The sequence below is a fragment of the Geotrypetes seraphini genome, chromosome 2 (assembly GCF_902459505.1).
Source record: "Geotrypetes seraphini chromosome 2, aGeoSer1.1, whole genome shotgun sequence".
In the NCBI taxonomy this organism is placed as follows: domain Eukaryota; kingdom Metazoa; phylum Chordata; class Amphibia; order Gymnophiona; family Dermophiidae; genus Geotrypetes; species Geotrypetes seraphini.
Genome location: NC_047085.1, coordinates 26,177,268 through 26,202,103, shown reverse-complemented (window position 1 = coordinate 26,202,103; position 24,836 = coordinate 26,177,268). Strand labels below are relative to the sequence as shown.

The window sequence follows — 24,836 nt, the reverse complement described above, 5'->3', positions numbered from 1 at the left end:
CGACCTCCTCCTACTGGAGAATTGGTCCAGGACCTGGCAACTAAGTTTCAACGCCAAAAAATGCAAGGTCATGCACCTTGGCAACAAAAATCCATGTAAGACTTACACTCTTAATGGTGAGATCCTAGAGAGAACTGTAGCGGAACGAGACTTAGGGGTAATCATCAGTGAGGACATGAAGACTGCTACTCAAGTGGAGAAAGCTTCATCTAAGGCCAGACAAATCATAGGTTGCATACGCAGGAGTTTCGTTAGCCGTAAGCCCGAAGTCATAATGCCATTATATAGGTCCATGGTGAGACCCCATCTGGAATACTGTGTACAATTCTGGAGACCACATTACCGCAAAGATGTGCTGAGACTTGAATCGGTCCAGCGAATGGCCACACGGATGGTCACAGGGCTCAGGGATCTCCCATATGAGGAACGGCTGAATAAATTGCAGCTCTACTCACTAGAGGAACGCAGGGAGAGGGGAGACATGATCGAAACATTCAAATATCTCACGCGCCGGCTCGAGGTGGGGGAGGATATCTTCTTCTTCAAGGAACCCACGTCAACACGAGGGCATCCGTGGAAAATCAGGGGAGGGACATTGCATAGCGACACCAGGAAATACTTCTTCACCGAGAGAGTGGTGGATCGATGGAATGGTCTTCCGATACAGGTAATTGAGGCCAGCAGTGTGCCTGATTTTAAAACTAAATGGCATCGACAGGTGGGATCTCTTCACAGAGGGAGGTAAGGGAGGGTCATTGGTGTGGGTAGACTTGATGGGCCTTGGCCCTTATCTGCCGTCACTTTCTATGTTTCTATGTAAGTGGCCACCCAGAGAGTCATGTGCTTGGCCAACGCACGTAACAGATACATGGCATCCGAGAGATGAGAAGCACCCATCTCAACTTTGGCTACTTCCTGTTCCACCAAGGACCAGTCATCAGACTCCCGGGTCAAGGACACACTCAGCCCACTGAAAATAAGCCTGAGCCACCAGACCGCCACACATTGCCTCCTGGATCTTTAGGGCAGTGACATCAAAATTCTGCTTAAGAAGAGACTAACTTATGCTCCTCGGAGTCCCTCAAAGCTGAGCCACCCTCTAACGGTACTATATGCCATTTTGCGATGGCTGAAACCAGTGTCCACTACCAGTGACTTCAAGGTATCCTATCCCCCTCCGGGATGGGATACAAGCAAGCTATAGAGCGTGCAAAACGAAAAGACGACTCCGACGCCTTCCACTGCGCAAGCACAATATCCCAAATATCCTGATGCATAAGAAAAGAGCAGGAGGCTGAGCGGATTCCCCGATGCAGGGGGTCCACCATAGCAGGGGCTCCTTCGTGTACTCCTCGAATCACAACACTGAGGAAACCTGAAGAATAAGCTCCTGGAGCTCTTCCCGCTGAAAAATGTGCATTACAGACGCATCCTCACCAGCTGGCGGAACCAAAAAAACCTCCGCAAGCAGCATCCGCCCTCCCAAAATGATCCTAGATGTCCACAATGGGGTCCAAGTCCTCATCAAGTGAAAACTGCTCCCCATATCAAATATCATCATCCCAAGAGACCCTTGACCACTTGGACGAAAGAGGAGGGGGATGAGATTGAAACCGGTGCTGAGGAGGACCAAACTGTAGTGGACACAGAGGGAACCCCCCCAATGACCTCCGGGGTGGAAGCAGAACCCCCAGCCACCCGAAGAGAAGCCTTGCACAAGGCCAAAACAAAATCAGGGGAAAAAACATCTGGCGTCCCAAAGCAGTGGACCCAGCAGAAACCTGTTCCTGTTTCTCTAATATAGGGGGAAGGTCACCTGAGGCTGCAGACAAAATGGAGGAGCTTCCTGCCAAAATTAGTGCAAAACCCGCCGAGAAAAACTCCCCCGAGGCCTTAGCAGCTGAGAGGCCTGAACTGCCTTTGACGCTAAAGTAGGTAAGCCAGCAGCAGCTGTAAGGGAGCTTCGGCGGTAATGGAAACCTTATTTCACTGATCGTTGGAGGCTGAGGGAAACCCGATCTTCCCCGCTGTCAGCTGCAGGTGTGTGAGGCACTCGCAAAGGGGATCCCTGGATGTCGGCACCCGAAGTCGATGAGGATTCCCCTTCACAGCGGCTGGCACACTGCAAGCACAGACCGGCCACATCGACCTCCCTTTAAAAGTGCTCTTTGCACAATACGTAACCTAGTTAAAAGAAAGGTGCCAGTTAAGAATAAAAACACTTCAGACCGGCACTGCCTCAGGATTTTTTTTTTCCTCCACTGGCTCTCTAAGCCATATGGCCTTGCCGGTATCGGTGGCAAGGCTTACAGCTGAGGCTCCTCTACAAAACTTGGGGGAGGTGGAGGGAATCGACCCTGTCGAGTGTGACATCCCGGAGGTCTGACAGACCCCCGAAAGGATCCCCCAAAGCTCAGTCCGGCACCAGACAGACAAGAAGGCCACTACAAAACTTTCAATAGCCCTACACTAATCAAGGGAAGACTGCAACAGCTTACCACACCTGCTGGAGACTGAGAGCAGATTGGTTATATTAGGGGGAAACACAGCTACTTGTACTACAGCCAAAAGTTGTTTCAGTCTCCACCTGCTGATCATCGTGAGCTATTACCCATCAGTGAGCTGTGCCAGTCTAGAGAGGTGCTAAAGCAGAGGACATTTTGGCTGGGAGAAGCATAGCATGCAGACATTTAAACTGTATGTATGTTGTTTTGCCTCCTATTAGCTGCCCATAAAAATAGGAACCACATATTTTGAGGTTAATTTTATAACAGGGTGCCTGGTTTAAGTAAGCACTTATTTAGACACTGGTTTTTAAAGACCCAAAGGACCTGATTCTACAAATGGTGCCTTAATCAGTGGGTGCCTAGGAAACAGCACCTACTACCTGCCATTCAAAGTTAGGCACTGTTTATAGAATCGTGCTTAGAGGCACGTAAATCAAGTTAGGTGCTACTGGGCATCTGCAACTTAGGTGCTGGTATATTAGGCTAGGATTTTCTTGGCCTAAAATACTAGTACCTAATTCATTCCATTTCAAACTCCACTCCTAATCATGCCCACTTTTCAGGTACGGCACCTCAGTATAGATTTATTTATTTTAAAATTTTCTATCCCACTTAGTTGATAAGCAGAATAGAAACTTTTACATAACATAGTAGATGATGGCAGATAAAGACCTGAATGGTCCATCTAGTCTGCCCAACCTGATTCAATTCAAGTGTTTTTTGGTTTTTTTTTCCTTCTTCTTAGCCATTTCTGGGCAAGAATCGAAAGCTCTACCCGGTTCTGTGCTTGGGTTCCAACTACTGAAGTCTCTGTCAAAGCTCACTCCAGCCCATCTACACCCTCCCAGCCACTGAAGCCCTCCCTACCCATCCTCATTCAGAAGGACATATACAGACACAGACCCTGCAAGTCTGCCCAGTACTGGCCTTAGTTCTTCAATATTTTCTGATTCTAGATCAGACATGGGCAACTCCAGTCCTCGAGGGCCGGAATCCAATCGGGTTTTCAGGATTTCCCCAATAAATATGCATTGAAAGCAGTGCATGCAAATAGATCTCATGCATATTCATTGGGGAAATCCTGAAAACCCAATTGGATTCTGGCCCCCGAGGACCAGAGTTGCCCATGTCTGCTCTAGATCTTCTGTGTTCATCCCACGCTTTTTTGAACTCTATCACTATTTTCCTCTCTACACCTACTGAGTTAGGAGCCTACCTGAAATTTTTTTTAATCGTTTTTAATTGTTTTATAATAGCACTGTTCAATTAACAATGCCAATTGAACTAATATAAAACAATTAATGTAGGTGCCTAACTCAGTAGACACCCCAGTCTATAGAATCTATAGAATTTATAGACTGGCTATTTTAAAAGCGCTTTTCGGAAGATGGTAATCCCATGATGCCTGATAGATGTCAAGTCCTCAAAAAAACATGTCATCCTTTCTCAGTGCTACCAGAGAAATTACCCCAAACAAAACACTACCAGGAGCATAATCTTTATATCCACTATTAATTAGGATCATCAGAAGCATCAGAGTCTATCAAAACCCAAATTGGGGTCAGAGATGTATTACTATCATCTCAACTTAGGACATGTTTTAATCATAGGTCCATACTATTATCTATACATGTGCACAATTATTTTTATACATCAGAGTCCATTCTAATTAACAGCAAGAAAATTTGTTAAGAAAAATCATTATTTATCTTCAAACTGATTCAACTATTCTTCAAAATTGCTGAAAGAAAATTTGCCTCAATATGCTATATTCTTCATAATATAAATTCAGTCTAATCAGACATAATTATGCTTCAAGTACAAACTCACTCTTCATTAGGGTAAATTTTTCACTAAAAATTAAGGGTAGCACATGAATTCCCTCTTGGTAGTAGGTTTCTGACAGAGCTTACAAAGAGGTATTTCTGAACAATGGGTTTGAAAAAGTACAGTTACTTACCATAACAGGTGTTATCCAGGGACAGCAGGCAGATATTCTCATATATTGGTGATGGCATCCATGGAGCCCAGTGCGGATAGCCTGATAAGCAATCTTGCTTGAAGAAAGTTTCAGAAAGTTGGCGACTGCCACACCACGCATGTGCAAGGTGCATTCTAGAGAGTTGCACGGGGACAGAAATCCCACCCGTCCCCGCCAAAGTCCCACCCGTCTCCGTGAGGAATCCCACCCATCCCCACCCGTCCCTGTGAGGAATCCCTCCGTCCCCACCCGTCCCCGCGAGGAATCCCCTCCGTCCCGCCCATCCCCGTGAGGAATCCCCTCCGTCCCCGCCCGTCCCTATAAACTTCAGAAATAATTATTTCATTTAATTATGCTACTGAATTAAAGGCTCTGGTAGAAACCCATTTACAAATAAGCAAAAAGACTTTATTAATTTGGAAATATTAATTGGGAAGAATACATACTTTGCAAACGGGTTTCTACCAGAGCCTCTTTTGTTTATAAATTTTTATCAACACAACTAATATACTACTTTATCCTGAAGCAAAAAAAAAAAAAAGAAAAAGAAATAGAATTCTTTTCCTACCTTTGTTGCCTGGTTTCTGCTTTCCTCGTGTTCTCATTCAGTTCCTTCCATCCACTGTCTCTCTTCCTTCTGCGTCTTCCATTTGCTCTGTCACTGTGCCTCTCCCTTTCTCCCCCCTTCCAAATTGGTCTGGCACCCATCTTCTTCCCTCCGCTCCCCCCATAGTCTGGCATCTCTGTCTTCTTCCCTGCCAGCGTCTTCTCCCCACTTTCTCTTCCCCATTTCCTTTCAGTGTCCTTCTCCCCCCTCTGTCTTCCCCATGTCCTTTCAGTGTCCTTCTCCCCCCTCTGTCTTCCCCATGTCCTTTCAGTGTCCTTCTCCCCTGTCTTCCCCATGTCCTTTCAGCGTCCTTCTCCCTCTCTGTCTTCCACATGGCCTTTCAGCGTCCTTCTCCACCCCCCCCGTCTTCCCCATGCCCTGTCAGGGTCCTTCTCCCCCTTCTGTCTTCCACAAGTGCTTTCAGTGTCCTCCCCCCCCCTGTCTTCCCCATGGCCTTTCAGTGTCCTTCTCCACCCCTTTGTCTTCCCCAGTGCTTTCAGCGTCCTTCTCCCCCCTCCTTCTATCCCGCCCCGGGTGCAGCACAGCCGGCCAGGTCCCCTTACTTTTGTGGCGCTTCCCTGACCGACCGACAACAGCCCCGGTCTGACAAACCTCCCTGCCCTTAACCGCGAATCTAAATTTCCTTCTTACAGCTGCTGTAAGAAGGTAATTTAGATTCGCGGTTAAGGGCAGGGAGGTTTGTCGGATCGGGGCTGTTGTCGGTCGGTCGGGGAAGCGCCACAAAAGTAAGGGGACCTGGCCGGCTGTGCTGCATCGGGGCGGACCGCCCCCCTCCCTTGGTAGCCACTCGAGCCGCGAGGCTACTCTACTCTCCTCCTTACCTGCCCTGCCTGCAGCACAAAGCCGAACTCCCGACGTCAGCGCTGACGTCGGGAAGACTTCCGTTCGGCTCTGTGCTGCAAGCAGAGCAGGTAGGGAGAAAAGCCGCGTGACTTAGTAGATCCAGCCCCGCAGGAACCCTGCGACCCTCAGAGGCGTCCCCACGGGATTCCCGCGACCCTAGGTGGCGTCCCCACGGGATCCCCGTGACCCAAAGGGGGAACCCGCGGGATGCCCGCGGGATTCCCGTCGTCCCCGTTCCCGTGCAGCTCTCTAGTGCATTCCCGCCTGACGTAGGGCGCGCATCTCCTCAATTCAGATAGCTAGCTAAGAAGCCAATCAGGGGAGGTAGGTGGGTTGTGAGAATATCTGCCTGCTGTCCCTGGATAACACCTGTTACGGTAAGTAACTGTGCTTTATCCCAGGACAAGCAGGCAGCATATTCTCACATATGGGTGACCTCCAAGCTAACCAGAATGGGATGGTGGGAGTGTTGGCATTTAGGAGAATAAATTTTGTAATACTGTTTGGCCAAACCGGCTATCCCAACTGAAGAAGGAATCCAGACAATAATGAGAAGTGAATGTATAAACCAAGTGGCAGCTTTACAAATTTCTCAATAGGTGTAGATCTAAGGAAAGCTACTGAAGCTGCCATTGCTCTAATTTTGTGGGCTGTAACTTGACCCTCTAAATGCAGACCAGTCTGAGCATAGCTGAAGGAAATGCAAGCAGCCAACCAGTTGAATATTGTTCTTTTGGAGACTGAATGACATAGCTTGCTTGGATCAAAGGAGACGAAAAGCTGGGGAGACCATCGATGTGATTTATTCCTTTGTAAATAGAAAGCCAAAGCACATTTACAGTCCAGGGTATGAAGGGCTGATTCTCCAGGATGAGAATGAGGCTTAGGGAAAAACACTAGAAGAACAATTGATTGAGATGAAAGTTCGTAACAACTTTTGGTAAGAACTTCGGATGAGTCCAGAGTACTACCTTGTCGTGATGAAAAACTGTGATCCGCTACTAAAGCTTGAAGCTTGCTAACTCTGCGAGCAGAAGTGAGAGTGATAAGAAAAACCACTTTCCAAGTGAAATACTTGAGATGAGCCATAGACATTGGTTCAAATGGAGACTACATCAATTGAGAAAGAACCACATTGAGGTCCCAAACCACTGGAGGTCGTTTGACATTAAAAGTCCTTTCATAAATCTGGAAACCAGAGGATGAGCAGTAAGGGGTTTCCCCTGCAGTGGCTGATGAAAGCAGCAATTGTGCTGAGATGGACTCTAATGGAGGTTGATTTGAGGCCAGATTGAGATAAATGAAATAGGTAATTCAGAATTGAAGACAAGGAGGTAGATTGAGGCTCCTTGTGATGAAGAGTGCACCACGCAGCAAACCTAGTCCACTTCTGATTGTAACATTGTCTGGTGGCAGGTTTTTTGGAAGCCTCTTAAGATGTCTCTGAACGATTGAGAAAACTGTAGTTTTGAAGTTATTTTTATTTATTTATTTATTCAATTTTTTAGCCCATCCTCCCAAAGGATCCTAGAACAGGTTACAAAGTACATCCATAATAATCGAGACAGGACAGATATGACATAAGTTATGTCGAGAGGTACCAAGCTGTCAGATGTAGGGATTGGAGACTGGGATGAAGAAGAGAACTGTGACTCTGTGTAAGCAGAGATGGAAAAATTGATAGAAGTAGTGGCTCTCTGCTGCTGAGTTGATGTAGAAGGGAGAACCAAGATTGCCTGGGCCACTGAGGAGCTATCATAATCATGGTGGCGTGGTCATGCTTGAGCTTAACCAGGGTCTTGAGAATGTGAGGGATTGGAGGAAATGCATAGAGGAACCTGGTCGTCCATTACAGAAGAAAAGCATCTGCCTCCAGGCAGTGAGGGGAGTAAAGCCTGGAGCAAAACTGAGGCAGTCTGTAGTTTTGGGGATCTATTTGAGGAGTCCCCCACTGAGAAAAAATGTGACGGAGAGATGCTGAATTGAGTGTCCATTCGTAAGGTTGCAGAACACGACTCAATTTGTCCACCAAGGAGTTTTCTTCTCCTTGAATGTAAACTGCTTTGAGAAACACATTGTGATGAATTGCCCAATTCCAAACCTTCTGAGTTTCCTTGCAAAGAAGGAGATATCCTGTCCCTCTGTTTGTTCACTTAATACATGGCTACTTGGTTGCCTGTACGAATGAGCCCGACTTGATCATGAAGAAGATGCTGAAAAGCTTTGAGAGCATCGAAGATCGCTCTGAGTTCCAACAGACTGATGTGATTCCAACAGTCCGTGGTGGACCAATGTCTCTGGGCACGGAGACCTTCTAGATGAGCCCCCCCCCCCCCCCAAGCATAGGGTGAGGAATCTGTTGTGAGGACTTTCTGATGAGGAGGCGTCTGGAACAGCAACCCTCTGGAAAGACTGGATGAAAGCATCCACCATTGAAGAGAGTGTCGTAGAGTAGAAGTCACTATAATGTGTTGAGAGAGTGGATCGAAGGCCTGCATCCATTGAGAAGCCAGGGTCCACTGAGGAATTTTGAGGTGAAGTCTGGCAAAAGGAGTCACGTGAACAGTAGAGGCCATGTGACCTAGAAGAACCATCATGTGTCTCACTGAGAGTGAAGTGAGGGTAGATAATTGTTGGGAAAAGTGAATGAGAGCATCCTGACGTTGCTGGGGAAGGAATGCTCTGAGTCACACAGTGTCTAAGATGGCTCCAATGAACTGCAGAGACTGGGACGGCTGCAGTTGAGACTTAGGAAAATTGACTTTGAATCCTAAATTTTGTAAGAAGGAAATAGTCTGTTGTGCCGTTACAGTAACCCTCTGGAACTTGGAGTCTTTTATGAGCCAATCGTCCAGGTATGGAAAAAGCTGAAGGCCATGACTTCGTAAAGCTTCTGCTACCACTACCAAGCACATGGTGAAAACTCTGGGAGATGACGCAAGGCCTGTACTGATAATGGTAATTTCCCACCCGAAATCTGAGGAACTTGCGAGAGGCTGGATGAATGGGGATATGAGTATAAGCCTCTTTGAGATCTACAGAGCATAGCCCAGCCCTCACCTGGAGTACTGCGTCCAGCACTGGTCGCTGTACATGAAGAAGGACATTGTACTACTTGAAAGGGTCCAGAGAAGAGCGACTAAGATGGTTAAGGGGCTGGAGGAGTTGCTGTACAGTGAAAGATTAGAGAAACTGGGCCTTTTCTCCCTCGAACAGAGGAGATTGAGAGGGAACATGATCGAAACATTCAAGGTTCTGAAGGGAATAGACTTAGTAGATAAGGACAGGTTGATCACCCTCTCCAAGGTAGGAAGAACAAGAGGGCAGTCTCTAAAATTGAAAGAGGATAGATTCCATACGAATGTAAGGAAGTTCTTCTTCACCCAGAGAGTGGTAGAAAACTGGAACGCTCTTCCGGAGTCTGTCATAGGGTAAAACACTCTCCAAGGATTCAAGACAAAGTTAGACAAGTTCATAATGAACAAGGATGTACACTGGTAGGACTAGTCTCAGTTAGGGTGCTGATCTTTGACCAGAGGGCCGCCGCATGAGCAGACTGCTGGGCATGATGGACCAGTGGTCTGATCCAGCAGCGGCAATTCTTATGTTCTTAACCAATCGTTGCGATCCAGAAGGAGATACAAAGATGCCAGGGAGAGCATCGAAACTTTTTTTTGACAAGAAATTTGCTGAGAGCTCTGAGATACAATATCGGTCGAAGACCTCCCGTCTTTTTCGGAACAAGGAAGTAACGGGAGTAAAACCCTGTGCTCTGCTGCTCCAGAGGAACCCTCTCAATGGCATTGAGAGCTAGCAGAGTTTGTACTTCCTGTAGAAGAAGGGAAGCCTGTGACAAATTGGAAGGACACTCTTTTGGAGGGCGATCTGGTAGAATTTGTAGAACATGAAGGGAGTATCCTTCTTTTATGATGGAAAGTACCCAGAGATCGGAAGCGATGATTTCCCACCGGTTATAAAAGTGATGTGAAGGCGCCCTCCGATGGGAAGAGGAGAAGACAGAGGTAGATAGATTGTTGTTATGCTCCGACTGAGATGATAAAAAAGGCTGTGTAGGCTTTGTTGTAGCTGGTGTCTGAAGCTTTCTCTAATGCTGCTGTTGCTGCTGGGCCTGCTTCTTTGATGGAGGTCTTGAATAAGGAGCAGGTCTAGGGGGGTAGTGCCTTTGGTAAAAAGGCTTAAAACCCCTATTAGGCAAAGGGTTGGGTTTTGGCCTAAACAAGGTAGCAAAATGCTTCTCATGGTCAGAGAGATATTTGGTGGCCTCTTGTATGGATTCCCCAAACAGTTCTTCACCCAGACAGGGAATATTTGCTAATCTGTCCTGTAAATTAGGCTCCATAGCCACCAACCGCAACCATGCCAATTGTCACATGGCCACTGAGAATGCTGTGGCCCTGGAGGATATTTCTAAGGCATCTTACGCTGCCTGGACCATATGTACTCTAAGCTGTTGTAGGGTACAGTGCATATGTTTAAATTCATCCAGACGATGAGAGGATAGATCTTTAAAAAAGGAAGGCATGGTCTTAATCCAGTATTTTAAGATGTAAAAACAAAATTATAGTTGAGAATTCTGTTGCCCATCATGGAATTCTGATAGATTCTACGTCCGAACTTGTCCATTGTCCTGCCCTCACAACCAGGATTGTGATCTGGCCCCAGGCACTGTATGCACCACTTATGCGGGTCAGTAATAGAGATGGTACGCCGACAGCGGGTGCACTTTTTAAAACTGAATACTGGCCGAGACATCGAGGGAAAAATGGCCTCAGGCAAATCGAAATCCGAAGGCTGAGGCCGCGGAATAGGTCCCACCTTCAAAAGGCAACGGGACGAGAAAAACAAACTGTTTAAAAAAACAAAAAATAAAAAAAACTCACGTGAATCAAGAAGATCGAGCAAGAAAAGAGAAATCTGAAGAAAACACAAGCCATGGATGGAAGGCACTAATTTAACATGCTGAGCCTTGAAATAGGGACTGAGAAGGGAACTGAGAAGACGCTGAGGAGTCGTGTGCCCTACGTTGGGCGGGAAGGCACTCGTGCATGCGCGGTGTAACAGCCGCAAACTTTCTGAAAGTTTCTTCAAGCAAGATTGCTTGTCAGGCTGTCCGCACAAGGCTCCATGGATGACATCACCCATAAGTGCCTGCATGTCCTGGGATAACCAGCACTTACCTGTTTTGTGTTAAAACTGAAAAGGGGTTTCTGCCTGCCACTTATATGACTGCTGGAGGATTGTATCCAATTTATTAAAGTTACATGACTAATTGTGCAGAGGGTTTGGGTAACTTCATATGCAATTTTGTTATCTCAGCTTCATAAAAGATTTCCGAGGAGTAAAGGAATATTGTTAGCAACACCAAACCACAACTGAGTAAATGGAAGCACAGAGAAATAAAGGTGTCAACATTCAATCAAATTCTTCAGCTAACTTTGGGAGCTAGCTAACATTTCAGACTAAAATTTCAATCCTTTCCCAACTTACATATGAATATAAAGATCTGGGGGCCATTAGAGAATTATTGTAATGAATGAACATCATTTTCCTTTCTGATGGCTACATGTATTTTATTGGGGGGGGGGGGGAGGGGGGAAATTGGATGATTAATATTTTTATTTAATGATTGGATTTCTGTTGAAGAATTGTTGGGTGGGGGGAAAGGGTTATAATTTCTACTTTAATGGATTATATGTATAAGAATGTCAAGTGCTGTATATTTTATTAGTGATGTGATGTTTTAATATTAATCACTTGTTTGTCGGTTTTAAAATGAATAAAGAATTTAAAAAAAAACCAAAAACATATGAATATAACAAAAGTGGTACCTTATTGGGGCAGACTGATGGTCCATCAAGCCTAGTATCCTGTTTCCAACAGTGGCCAATCCAGGTCACAAATACCTGGCAAGATCCAGAAGAGTAAAACAGATTTTATTCTGCTTATCCTGGATTCTAGGGTCCACCTTGGGGGTTAGCGCCCAAGAAAAAGATCTGGGTGTCAACGTAGACAATACGATGAAACCTTCTACCCAATGTGTGGCAGCAGCCAAAAAGCAAACAGGATGCTAGGAATGGTGCATGGTCTTCGTCATAAGGCATATGGGGACAGACTCAATATGTATGCTTTAGAGCAGGGTTGCCCAAGTCCGGTCTTCGAGATCTGCTGGCAGGCCAGGTTTTTAGCATATCCACAATGAATATGCATGAGCATATTCCTATGAGCAGGATATGTATAAAGTAAGGCCTAAAGGCAGGCAACTTTGTCGGACAAGAGAGAGGGTGCAGAGAAATATCAGATCCAGGAACATAAAAATAGCCTTACTGGGTAAGACCAATGGTCCATCAAGCCCAGTAGCCTGTTCTCACGGTGGCCAATCCAGGTCACTAGTACCTGACCAAAACCCAAAGAGTAGCAATATTCCATGCTACCAATCCAGGGCAAGCAGTGGCTTCCCAAATTTCTTTCTCAATAACAGACTATGGAGTTTTCCTCCAGGAACTTGTTTAAACCTTTCTTAAAACAAACTATGTTATCCACTCTTACCACATCCTCTGGCAACGCGTTCCAGAGCTTAATTATTCTCTGAGTGAGAAAAAATTTCCTCCTATTGATTTTAAAAGTATTTCCCTGTAACTTCATCGAGTGTCCCCTAGTCTTTGTAATTTTTGACGGAGTGAAAAATCGATCCACTTGTACCTGTTCTACTCCACTCAGGATTTTGTGGACTTCAATCATATCTCCCCTCAACTGTCTCTTTTCCAAGCTGAAGAGCCATAACCTTTTTAGTCTTTCCTCATACAAAAGGAGTTCCATCCTCTTTACCATCTTGGTTGCTCTTCTTTGAACCTTTTCTAGCACCACTTTATCTTTCTTAGATAAGGAGACCAGAATTGAACGCAATACTCCAGATGAGGTCACACCATGGCGCGATACAGGGGCAGAATAACATTCTTAGTCTTGTTAGCCATCTCTTTTTTAATAATTCCTAGCATCCTGTTTTCTTTTTTGACCGTCGCTGCACATTGGGCAGAAGGTTTCATTGTATTGTCTACAATGATATCCAGATCCTTTTCTTGGGCACTAATCCCCAAGGTCGACCCTAGCATCCGGTAACTGTAATTCAGGCTACTCTTCCCAATGTGCATCACTTTGCATTTGTCCACATTAAATTTCACCTGCCATTTGGACGCCCAGTCTTATAATTTTCTAAGGTCTGCCTGCAATTTTTCACAATCTGCATGCGTTTTAACAACTTTGAACAGTTTAGTGTCATTTGCAAATTTAATCACCTCACTTGTCGTTCCAATTTCCAGATCATTTATAAATAAGTTAAATAGCACCAGATGGGAGGGAAGGAAAAAGGATGAGAGAGAAAGATGTGCTGCATCCACAGAGGGTAAGTGGGCGGAAGGGAGATGGAGAGAGAGAAAATGCTGGACCCATAGAGAATGAGTAGAAGGGAGGCAAAGAAGCAGACCAGAGGAAAGGCCTAGTGTTTAGTGCAGTGTGCTGAAAACCAAGGGAATTGGATTCAGTTCCCACTGCAGCTTTTTGCAACCCTGGGTAAGTCATTTTAACCCTCCATTTCCTCCAGGTAAAAGCAAACAAATAAAAAAACAAACAAAAGAAATCACACAGTAGTCTCTCTCATGACCTCTCCATCCAACAAAGTGGCCTTATGAATCTTCTGCGCCTCCCCCCACCACAGTAGTCTCTAATGAAACAATCCCCCAAAACCAGAGCCAATCTGAAAGTTTTATATAGCCTACCAGTGTCAGGTATTTTTACTTTGCAGGTTGCACCACCCAGGCTGTTTCTCTTGGTCTGTTGCTACTTCTCCCTTTACAATGCAATTGCTGTTCCTGCCACTCCTCTCCTATTGCTACTACCAATATGCCTTTACTCAGCTTCTACCTCCGCTACTCCTCTCATGTTGCTACCACCAATACTTCTGCCATTCGGCTCCTACCATCGCCACTCTGCTTAAACTGTTGCTAAGAAAAAGAAACTCGCCACTGCTTCAATCCGTCCTCTCATGCTCCGTGTGAGCTGCAGATGCTCCTTAAGACTATTGATGTCAAAGGCTAACAATGGCTGAGGAGAGGCTGCTTGCCTTTCTGGTCAATGAAAGCTGCATGTCTTTGCTGCCAGTGAAGATTACTTGCCTTTCCATCCAATGAGATGCTGTTTTCATTCATGGGATTTTGTAGCCACTATGGTGACCTATCATCTGAAGTTTGTTATAAGCCCCTGTCTTAATAATTTTGTTTTAACTATCCCCTGTATTAAAAATAAGAGGTAATATATTAACAAATAAAGTGGGGGTTTTTTGTACAGCTACAGTATATTTTGGGAAAAAGAAATGAGTACATATTTTTACTTACAGACTTTCCTGAAATGTCAATACAGCAGGTTTTTGATGTTCTATGAAGAAAAAAGCTTCAGAGAATCGTCTTACCTAAGTGGAATATGAGTGTTATCAGATTCTGTTAGATTAAAAATCACAAAATATAATGGGCTTGATATTCAAGAAGCTCAGCTCCTAAATTAGGCCTTATTTTCAGCTTAGGGTTTTAGAAAAAAATCCATTTTAATTTAGAAGTTTAAGAGTTATGCGTATACATTTTAAATCTGCCATTTATTTGACTAATTTATGAACCTATTGCTGAAAATCAATGCGGCTCATAACTCTTTCCCCATCACCCTTAAATCCATTCTTTATATTCCTAAATTTAGGAGTTTAGTGAAATTTTGAGTATAAATTTAGGCACTTAGTCCTAGTAAATTTTCAAAGAAACCAAATTAGAAGTTTAACCCTCAAATTAGGATCAAAAGTCCTTTGAATATCAAGCCCTATGAATTTAAAATCCAATCTAATAGAACTGCAAATCAGTCAACAGTAAGAGGATAATGTTATAAAGTCATTTTAACACATATGTAGCAATATACATTGTAAAATGATTCTTATAAAACTGTAAACAGTATAAACTAATTCCCAGTGCTATTATGAATACTGCAGCTCTTTTCAAGTATACAGCAACCATTCAGCGAGCGGCACAGGGCAGGGTGGGAGCTCAAGAAGCTCGCTCTTGCGTGCCTGTGCACCGCTGGCTGCGAGATCAGGAAGAGAAAGCAGGGCAGGAGTGTGAAAATTTTGCTCCTGTCTATACACTGCTGGACCACCAGGGATATGAGAAAAGGTATGTGGGGGGAGGGGGGTAAAAGATTGTTAGCATTGGCCAGGACGGATCCCTCCTGTCCTGGCCTACCAGAGGCCTGCATCAAGTCTGGGAGGGGGTCGGGTGATGACCCGAATATAGGACAAGACCCCCATTTTTGGGCCATTTTTTTGGCCCAAAAATATCATTCTATATTCGAGTATATATGATATACCCTCCCCAAGTAGAAATTCATTGGTCACTTTGAGATAATAAAGAAGCACTCTCCACACAGCCAACAATTTCAAGACTTGGTCCCGCTTCTTGGAATCTGTGGTTTGGAAAGCTGGTATCCTGACTTCCTGATTGACGTGGAATGTCAACATCACCTCCAGAAAAAAAGGGACCATACAACGTGACACTCCCGCTTCCGTCAATCTGAGGAATGGTTCCCTGCATAACAGAGCCTGTATCTTCAAAGCCCATCTCGCAGAGACGATGGCTACCAGAAAGACTGTCTTTGTTAGATTCAGCAGAGACACCTATTGCAATGGCTAGAAAGGTGCCTTACTGAGTCCACTCAGCATGATGTTAAGTTTCCACAAGGGAAACAGCTGTCTCACCGAAGGCCTCAACCTGAGCGCCCCCTTCAAAAAGCTGGATATGTCCAGATGCAAAACCAAAGAAACCCTTTTCACTGTGCTCTGAACCATGAGAGACCTGCCACCTGCACTTTAAGTGATCCCACTGCCAGCCCCTTTTCCAAGCCAGCTTGCAGGAAAGTCAGAACCACTGTTACCAGAGCTTGAAAAAGATCTACAAAATCCTTCTCGCACCACTGTTGAAACAACCTCCAGGCCACAGCATATGCCGCAATGGTGGTTGGTTTCTTTGCTCTAAGGAGGATAGCAATAACCATTTCCAAATAGCCTTTGTGCACTAACACGGCACGCTCAAGAGCCACACCGTAAGACCAAAGCACCAGGCCCTATGAAAGAAGAACCAACTGGTAGTATGAGACCTTCATCCTTTCACAAATGCACCAAGACTCTGTACCATAGTTGCTATGGCCAATCTGGCACAACCAGTTTAACTTCGCCAGGATGGCTCACTATCTGACAAATGACTGCCCATCATAGGCCATAGGTGAAACACATACAGAAAACCGTGCGTTTGCCACAGTTGAATTAGCACATCCAAACTGTCATTTCTGGGCTCAAGTTTTCTGCTGAAAAAGCGAGCCAACTTCTTGTTGTCCATTGACAACATGAGATCGATTAGTGCTTACCCCCGGCTTTTTACTATGCAGTTGAACACCTTCTTCAACAGCAACTGTTCCCCTGGGTGTAAGGTATTTATGCTGCGATAGTCAGCTTATTTATCTACTCCCACTACATGCACCACTGTTATCACCTGCAGGTGAAGCTCTGCCCAACTGAACAGCAGCTTGACCTCCATATCCAGCAGCAAGCTTCTGGTACCGACTTACCAACTAACATAAGATACTACTGTAGCATTGACTGAGAAAACCCGGACTGCCTTGAATTCTAGGTGTTCTTCCAACATTTGCAAGGCTAGCTGAAGGCCCGTAAACTCCAGCTGATTTATGGACACTTCCTCTGTGACAGAGACCATTGGTCTTGGACTGGATGCCCTAGATTTTGGCATCAGTCATCAAAATCACCCAAACAGAGAGGCGAGGAGAGATTGTGTGCCTGGAACATTCAGCCTGTTATCATGGAAGATCTGGACTTTGGCATTAGTTCCAACTCACCTAACGTCATTATCAGCTGAATTAAAAGCAAGCGCCAGTAATGGAGGGTCAGAGGTGAGGATAGCTTGTGTACCTGGAATGTGCAGCCTATTACCATGGAAGATCAGTACTTTGGAATTGGTTCCAACTCGCCTGACATCAGTATCAGTTAAGTTAAAAGCAAGTGCTGGTAATGACATGCAGCCATGGGGCGTGCCTGAAGGGGCATCACCTAAGCGGCATGCCACTTAGAGACATGAGGAGATCAAAGGACAGTACGAAGGAACTAAGAATTGTTTAGATCTGGAGAAATGGGTAAGCATAAAGCTAAAACATAGTGCTCATAAGAAATGCCCTCACCGGATCAGACCGAGGTCCATCTAGTCCGGTGCTCCGCACATGCGGCGGCCAAATTAGGTTCTCATTTTTGGAGACCTGACTTTACCGTATCCCTCAATATGATATGCAAGAAGGTGTGCATCCAACTTGCGCTTGAATCCCAGTATCGTAGTCTCCGCCACAACCTCCTCCGGGAGTGCATTCCAAGCACCCACCACTCGCTGAGTGAAACAGAACTTCCTGAGATTTGTCCTAAACTTGCTACCACTCAGTTTCAGGCTATGACCTCTTGTCCGTGTCACATCTGAAAATGTTAGCATTTCTGCTTCTTGGTCTATCTTATCAAATCCTTTTAATATTTTAAAAGTCTCTATCAAATCCCCTCTCAGTCTTCTCTTCTTGAGGATAAACAGTCCCAGTTTCCAGAGTCGTTCTTTGTAACTCAAATGCTCCATTCCTTTGACGAGTTTCGTGGCTCGCCTCTGCACTTTCTCCAACAGAATTATATCCCTCTTGAGGTATGGACACCAGTGTTGGACACAATATTCCAAGTGCGGTCTGACCATTGTTCTATAAAGTGGCATTATGACATCTTCCTATCTACTCGTGATCCCCTTCTTAATTATGCCTAACATCCTGTTTGCTTTCTTTGCCGCCGCCACACATTGTACCGATGGCTTTAGGGTATTGTCAATCAGTACCCCTAAATCTCTTTCTTGTTCGCATTTTGCTAATGTCACCCCCAACATCTTGTACTCGTGTTCCTTGTTTTTCTTTCCTAGATGTATCACCTTGCATTTGCTTATGTTAAAGTTCATCTGCCACTTTGTTGCCCACGTTTCCAGCTGGTTCAGATCTTTCTGGAGGTGGAAACGTGGGCGACAAAGTGGCAGATGAACTTTAACATAAGCAAATGGTTAGCACTGAGAAAGAAGGAGACCCTGGCAAGCAAGTTATCAGAAGACAACCAGAGCCTGGGACCAACAAGATTTGAATAATTATCAGAAAACAAAAGGTAGAAAAACTAATTTTATTTTCTGTTTTGTGATTACAATATATCAGATTTGAAACATGTATCCTGCCAGAGCTGATGTTAGACCGCAAATGTGAGCTAGGATTTAACAAAGAGAGGAAAAGTCTTTTTTGTTTGTTTATTTTGTTTACACCACAGCGCCAGTGTGGTTAGGGAAAGGCATAGGGGGTGAAGAGGCTATAAAATAAACCCACCAGGATGTTTGAAAAAAACACCCAATTGGGCAGGAAAAACCAATTCAATAGGCTGAATCGAATCAAATTTTTTTTCCTGAATCGGGCAGCACTACTGGGGATTACCCCTTTTATTGTCATCATGACATCATCTCATTCATTATTAAACATACATGGTTTAATATAATCTCCAATCAGATTTCAGGTTCAAAATATCACCCAATTATAAATTGCACACCTCAGCAATGTACTTTTTGTTAGTTTCAATCACATGGTATAAGATAACTATAATTTCATTAATATTTCCCCCTTACATTGCAAGTTAAATAATATGTTAGTTGCTTAATCTCTCATAAACAAATAAGTTTCACTTCCTATGCATTGTACCTCATGTCAGGGAACAGTCTGACCAGTAGCCCGCCAATACGTCTACTATTTTATGAGTTATTTATGACTGCTGACTACAGCCTGCTAAGATAACACTGCCACATACCTACTGTCTTGTTGTTCTGACATTAGTCCTTTCACCAGTAAAACACACTTCCCCTTTGGACACATCTGCTGTAACAAACAGCTCACCACACTTTCCTGCAATAACTGCTGAATGCAAGTTTTCAGTTAAAATGAAGCAGTATATCCCTACTTGGTTAAAATGAAGCAATATTTCTCTACTGAATTAAAGCATTTTGCTATAATATGCCTTCTATCGAGGGGGCGTGGCTTGGAGGCACATGAGCATGGTCGGGTAAACGGTGAGCTCTGTCCTGACAGACCTTTTAAAGAAGAAATAAGTTACAAATTTTTTTTTGTTTTCCATCTCAAAGAGGTGATTTTACTATATTATGGCATCCGTGAAACAGGTAAAGGCTGATTCAGCTTTTACAGCGACAGGAAGTGCTAAAAGGTCAAACCTGAACCAGCAACCCCCTTGAAAAATCCATTACCAAAAGACAATATGGAGGATAACGATATTCTAACTGAGCTTCAGGCAATAAGGGAAATCGTTTTGGACAACTCAAAGAAAATACAAGAAGTGAAAGAGGAAATTTCAAATCTTAATAAAAAAATGGAACTGGCTGAAACAAATGGAGAATTTAGACAAAAGGATTGAGGCCACCAAAGTAGAAATATTTCAATTAAAGCCAGTTTATAAGAAGATTGAAATACTTATGGGGGAGTTGGAAGATTGTTGTAATAGGGAGAGGAGGAGTAACCTGCGTATATTAGGGTTACCGGATGGGGTAGAAAAAAATAGCCTGACTTCCTTTTTGGAGAATCTCCTCCCTAAAATCCTGCCAATTAAAATGAAGTTTCCTTTAGAAATCGAAAGAGACCATAGGATACCTTCAAAAAGAATGGATAATCAAAGGGGACCACGTCCATTAATTTTCAAACTTTTAAGGCACCAACATACATTGGAGATATGTCACCTTGCAAAGGAGAATAAAAATTTTAAATTTCAGGATTCCCGTATTCATATAGTGCCAGACTTTGCATGAGCTACCGCAGCTAAACAAGAGATTTCTTGACTTAAGACTGCAATTGAGAAGCATTGGGGCCAAATATGGGTTAATTTATCCTGCGATTATGAGGGTGACATGCAATAATAAAACAACAAGTTTCGAAGAGCCAGAAGAATTACAGGAATTTTTAAGACAAATGGAGGAACCAATGTCTTCATAAGCCCTTCTGTTTTGTCTATAGATATTGGAAGTTATTTATGGATGAGGTTTATTTGAAAGGTTTTACATGGGGTAATTGAATGTGTTGGATTAGATGTTTTAATATAGTTATTCAAGTATATCATTATATACAAGATATGGTTACAGTTTTAAAATTTAAAGTTTAACGACTCATGAGATGAGATGTTGTAGAAAGAATGACAGAGACTGCATTTATCTTGAGACGTCACTGTTAAAACAGTTTTCATAAATGGAAGTAGCACAGAATTTGTAACGGAAGGAAACACAAGAATGACAGATTTATGATACTTGTGTGTCTTGTCGCCTGGCCGTCTCCGCTAAGACCACTGCGGTGACCCACCACCAGGCGGCACTCAATACTAGGCTTGCCTCTCAATAGGGAGAAAGCCCTTCAGGCGTTGCTGGCTAATAAGGTTTGCCAAAGCACCTTTACAGAACACCCAGAAAAGCTCACAGAAGTCACTAAGGCAAGGTTTAATTATTGAAACCGAAAGTAGACTTTTATTATGCAGTCTTTGCAAAACCAACAAGTTTTCCAGCAAAACAAAATCAATCTCAAAAAGAGCAAAAAAAAAGGTATAACAGAAAATATGCAGTGCACAAGAGAAAAATAATGCAGCACTCGAAACAAACACTTAAACAATAGGCAGGTATGGATAATGGCTGCCTGCTTGCATTCAGTGGATCTTTGGCTTTCTTCAGTCTGGTTGGATGTCCCGCCCAGATTCTGCTTAGGCCTTGTTCCCAGGATATCAGGCAGCTCACAAGAGAGGAGAAAAATAATCTTGAGTAAGTTTCAAATACAAACACTCCTTCACTGGTTCATTTATCAGCACTGCTATATTAAGTATTGCTTAGCTAAGTTCACACAGTGTGTATGGTGCAGCATAGGTTTCTCAATTCAGTAAAGTCTTTCAATTAGTCCCAGCCAAAAAGAAGAAGAAAAAAAAAAACATTCATGAAACAAAACAGTTCAAGATGATTGCTCTCAGGTGAGAGTAATAAAGGTTTCCTGCACTATTCCTTTGCAATGAGGCAAAAAAAAGAAAGAAAAGGAATCCTTTCTTCAAGAAAGAAAAAACAATAAGCAGGATTCATTCAGCTAATGTCCATATCTTCATTCAGCTCACCTTGTGCAGGTACTGTTTCATATACTTCCATGCACTCCTCAGTAGTAGGCCAGGTTGACTGAGTGGGGAGTCCAGTTTCCTCTAGTTCCATTAACTCCTCATCAGGACTGGATCTAGGCTGAGCTCTGTTCCAACTTCTGGTCCGCTCCTCTGGCACCTTCTGCTGGGCTGGTTTCCATCCACCTTCTTGAGCATCCCCTTTCCCTGTCTAAGGCTCTGGTTTATATTGTGGCAAGCCACGCCCCAGGCTCTGAGGTATGGGAATGGGCCAGTACTGCCTTCGGCTCCCCCTTTGGCCATAATGAAAATAGCGATCAGGGAACATATGCTGCTTAAAGGCAGTTTTAAAAGGTTTTATTCTTTGCCTAAAATAGGCTCCTTTTGCAGAGCCGCTTCTCTCATTCTGCACAGAGCTGGCCTCTAAGGTTTCTATACTGGGATAGGCAGCCTCATAGCTAGGGAAATTCCTCTGATGGAATTTACTACTACCTGAAATACTGTTCTCCCTGCTTTTACCATGGAGCAAGTTACAAGCAGTGCCGGACTTGCCACAGTCTCGGTATGGAAGAATATGGCAGGCATATAACTATCGAAGGATCAGCGAAAAGGAGGAGGAAAAATTTTGCGTTTCAATGCAATTTCGGTGACATATATTGGAAAATTCATGATGATTTTTCTTTTTGATACTAGCCCTGTTTTCATCCTGGCAAAACAATATCGTCTATTGCCCCTGCCTGTGCATAATGTCAAAAGTATATGTTGGGAGATCATTTGAGGCAAATAGATTGATCAATTTTTATCAGTCAGGAAATCTGAAACAGAATGTTATAACTGTATAAGAAGTTGATGGGAAACATCTGTTCGTCTATGCAACTTATTCTGTGTGGTTCTACTGGGCAGCTTTGGAGTATATGATAATAAACAGACTTGTTATAAAATGCTATTTATCTTTCAGGTTTATAGATATATATTTGTAGGTGTGGAAAATATATTGAGGATAATTATAAGATTTAAAAATAAATGACACTGAAGTATTGAAAATACATACTAATAGATAAGCTACTGATTTAGTTATTTATTTAGATATATGTCTATTTAATGACTTATAAAATATATATCCGAATGAGTTATTAATTTCTTCATTATTTATTTAAGATGAGAGATCACATTGATATAATGTAATGTAATGTAATGTAATTTATTTCTTATATACCGCTACATCCGTTAGGTTCTAAGCGGTTTACAGAAAATATACATTAAGATTAGAAATAAGAAAGGTACTTGAAAAATTCCCTTACTGTCCCGAAGGCTCACAATCTAACTAAAGTACCTGGAGGGTAATAGAGAAGTGAAAAGTAGAGTTAGAGGAAAAATAAAAATAAAATAAATATTTTAACAAGACAGCAATGATCTAAATACTTTGGAAGGTAGAAAAGAGGAGAGAAAGGAATAGAAGCAGAAGGGGGAGCCGTTGAACAGTAGAATTCTGGAGAAATTTAAATGATAGAAATAGAACAAAACAAAGACAAAAGGCAAAACAATAGATAAGATTAAAGATAAATTATAAGCTGGAAAGAAAAATAAAATAAAACTTTGTCTTCAATCCACGGTTTCAGCGTCAGTGATGAAGTGGAGCAAGTAAGTTTAGGAGGAGCGATTGACGTTTCCAGAAAGGGCTTCTTCAGGGAATTCGTAGTTAAATTGGTAAGATTTTTATTGGTGACATTGTTTTTTAATGATGGGTGTTAATTTTAGGATATGAATTAAAAAGGTAAAATGAAATTATTATTATTAATATTTTTAGGGGAGATATGTTTCTTCATGTATAATTCATTGATTTTTATAAGATTAAAGAAGGAAAACATGATTAGATATGCAATTAAATATAAGGGTTGGGTTACATTACTTGTTATATTAATATTTATTGTTTACCCTATTTGGGATAATAATTTTAATTATTCTTGAGGATAAACTTGGTGATTAGCTTTGTTATTTTTGAAATGAATAAGCTATTAGATGAATTATTATGATTATTTAAGTGATTTATTTCTGGAAAAGGTTTAAGGATAGTCTGTCGGGGGTCAGTGCTTGGACCACTGCTATTCAATGTATTTATAAATGATCTAGAAACTGGGACGAAGAGTGAAGTAATAAAATTTGCAGATGACACCAAGCTATTTAATGGGGCTAGGACTAAATAGGACTGTGAAGATTTACAAAGGGACCTAAACAAAGTAGGGGAGTGGGCGACGAGATGGCAGATGAAGTTCAATGTAGAGAAATGCAAAGTCTTACAAGTAGGAAACAGAAACTCAAGGTACAGCTACACAATGAGAGGGCTGTTATTGAGTGAGAGTTCCTAAGAAAGGAACTTGGGGGTAATAGTGGACATGACAATGAAGCCATCGGCACCATGCGCAGCGGCTGCTAAGAAAGAAAATAGAATACTAAGAATAATCAAGAAGGATATTACAAGCAGAACGAAATAAGTTATCCTGCTGTTGTATCAGGCGATGGTGCGCCCGCATCTGGAGTACTGCGTCCAATATTGGTCGCCGTACCTAAAGAAAGATATGGCGATACTCGAGAGGGTTCAGAAGAGAGCGACGCATTTGATAAAAGGTATGGAGAACCTTTCATACGATGAAAGATTAGAGAGACTGGGGCTTTTTTCGCTGGATAAGCGGAGACTTAGAGGGGATATGATAGAGACTTATAAGATCACGAAGGGCATAGAGAAAGTAGAGAGGGACAGATATTTCAAACTTTCGACAACTACAAGAACGAGAGGGCATTTGGAAGTATTAAAAGGGGATAGATTCAGAACCAATGCTAGGAAGTTCTTCTTCACCCAACGGGTGGTGGACACCTGGAACGCGCTTCCAGAGGGAGTGATAGGACAGGGTACGGTAATGGAGTTCAAGAAGGGATTGGACAATTTTCTGAAGGGTATAGATAGAGGGCTAGTATACAGGTATAGATAGAGGGCTAGTATACAGGTCATGGACCTGATGGGCCACCGCATGAGCGGACTGCTGGGCATGATGGACCTTAGCAGAGGCACAACTTATGTTCTTATGATCTAATATGTGTGTTTTCAAGTTTTCACTTTTTATAATAATATGGGGGGGGGGTAGGGTAGGTGAAAGGGGGGTTTGGGAGGGTTAGGAGGGGAAAAATTCCATGTTCAAAGTTTTAAATTGGGGAAAATGGTATATATTCACGAGACTCAGAATGATAATACTTGATTTTGATTAGATGTTTTGTTTATACAGCTTATGATGGCATTTAAAATTTTTTCGTTGAATGTTAATGGCCTCAACTATCATATCAAAAGGAAAAAAACCCTCACTTATTTGAAACAACAGAATGCTGATGTTTACTATATACAGGAGACTCATCTATCTGCGATAGTCAAAAAAATTGGAGGGGGGTTGGGTGAAACATTGTTTTTTTCGCCCCAGCAATAGGGAAAAAAGAGGGGATAGCTATTCTTATAAATAAAAAATGTACAGCTAATTTTCATTTAAATGGTTCAGATCCCTTAGGAAGGTGGGTACATGT

General features: G+C 43.0%; 1 protein-coding gene across 10 annotated transcripts in view; it reads right to left on the bottom strand.

Moving 5' to 3' along the window:
- The window catches only part of FAM135B (family with sequence similarity 135 member B), a 412,048-nt gene that overhangs the window by 96,795 nt on the left and 290,417 nt on the right, over positions 1-24,836 (bottom strand). For all 10 annotated transcript variants that reach the window (XM_033934533.1, XM_033934537.1, XM_033934535.1 and 7 more), the window contains one exon: positions 14,368-14,441. In XM_033934533.1, the coding sequence (XP_033790424.1) occupies positions 14,368-14,441 (74 nt within the window). The remainder of the gene's footprint in view (positions 1-14,367; positions 14,442-24,836) is intronic.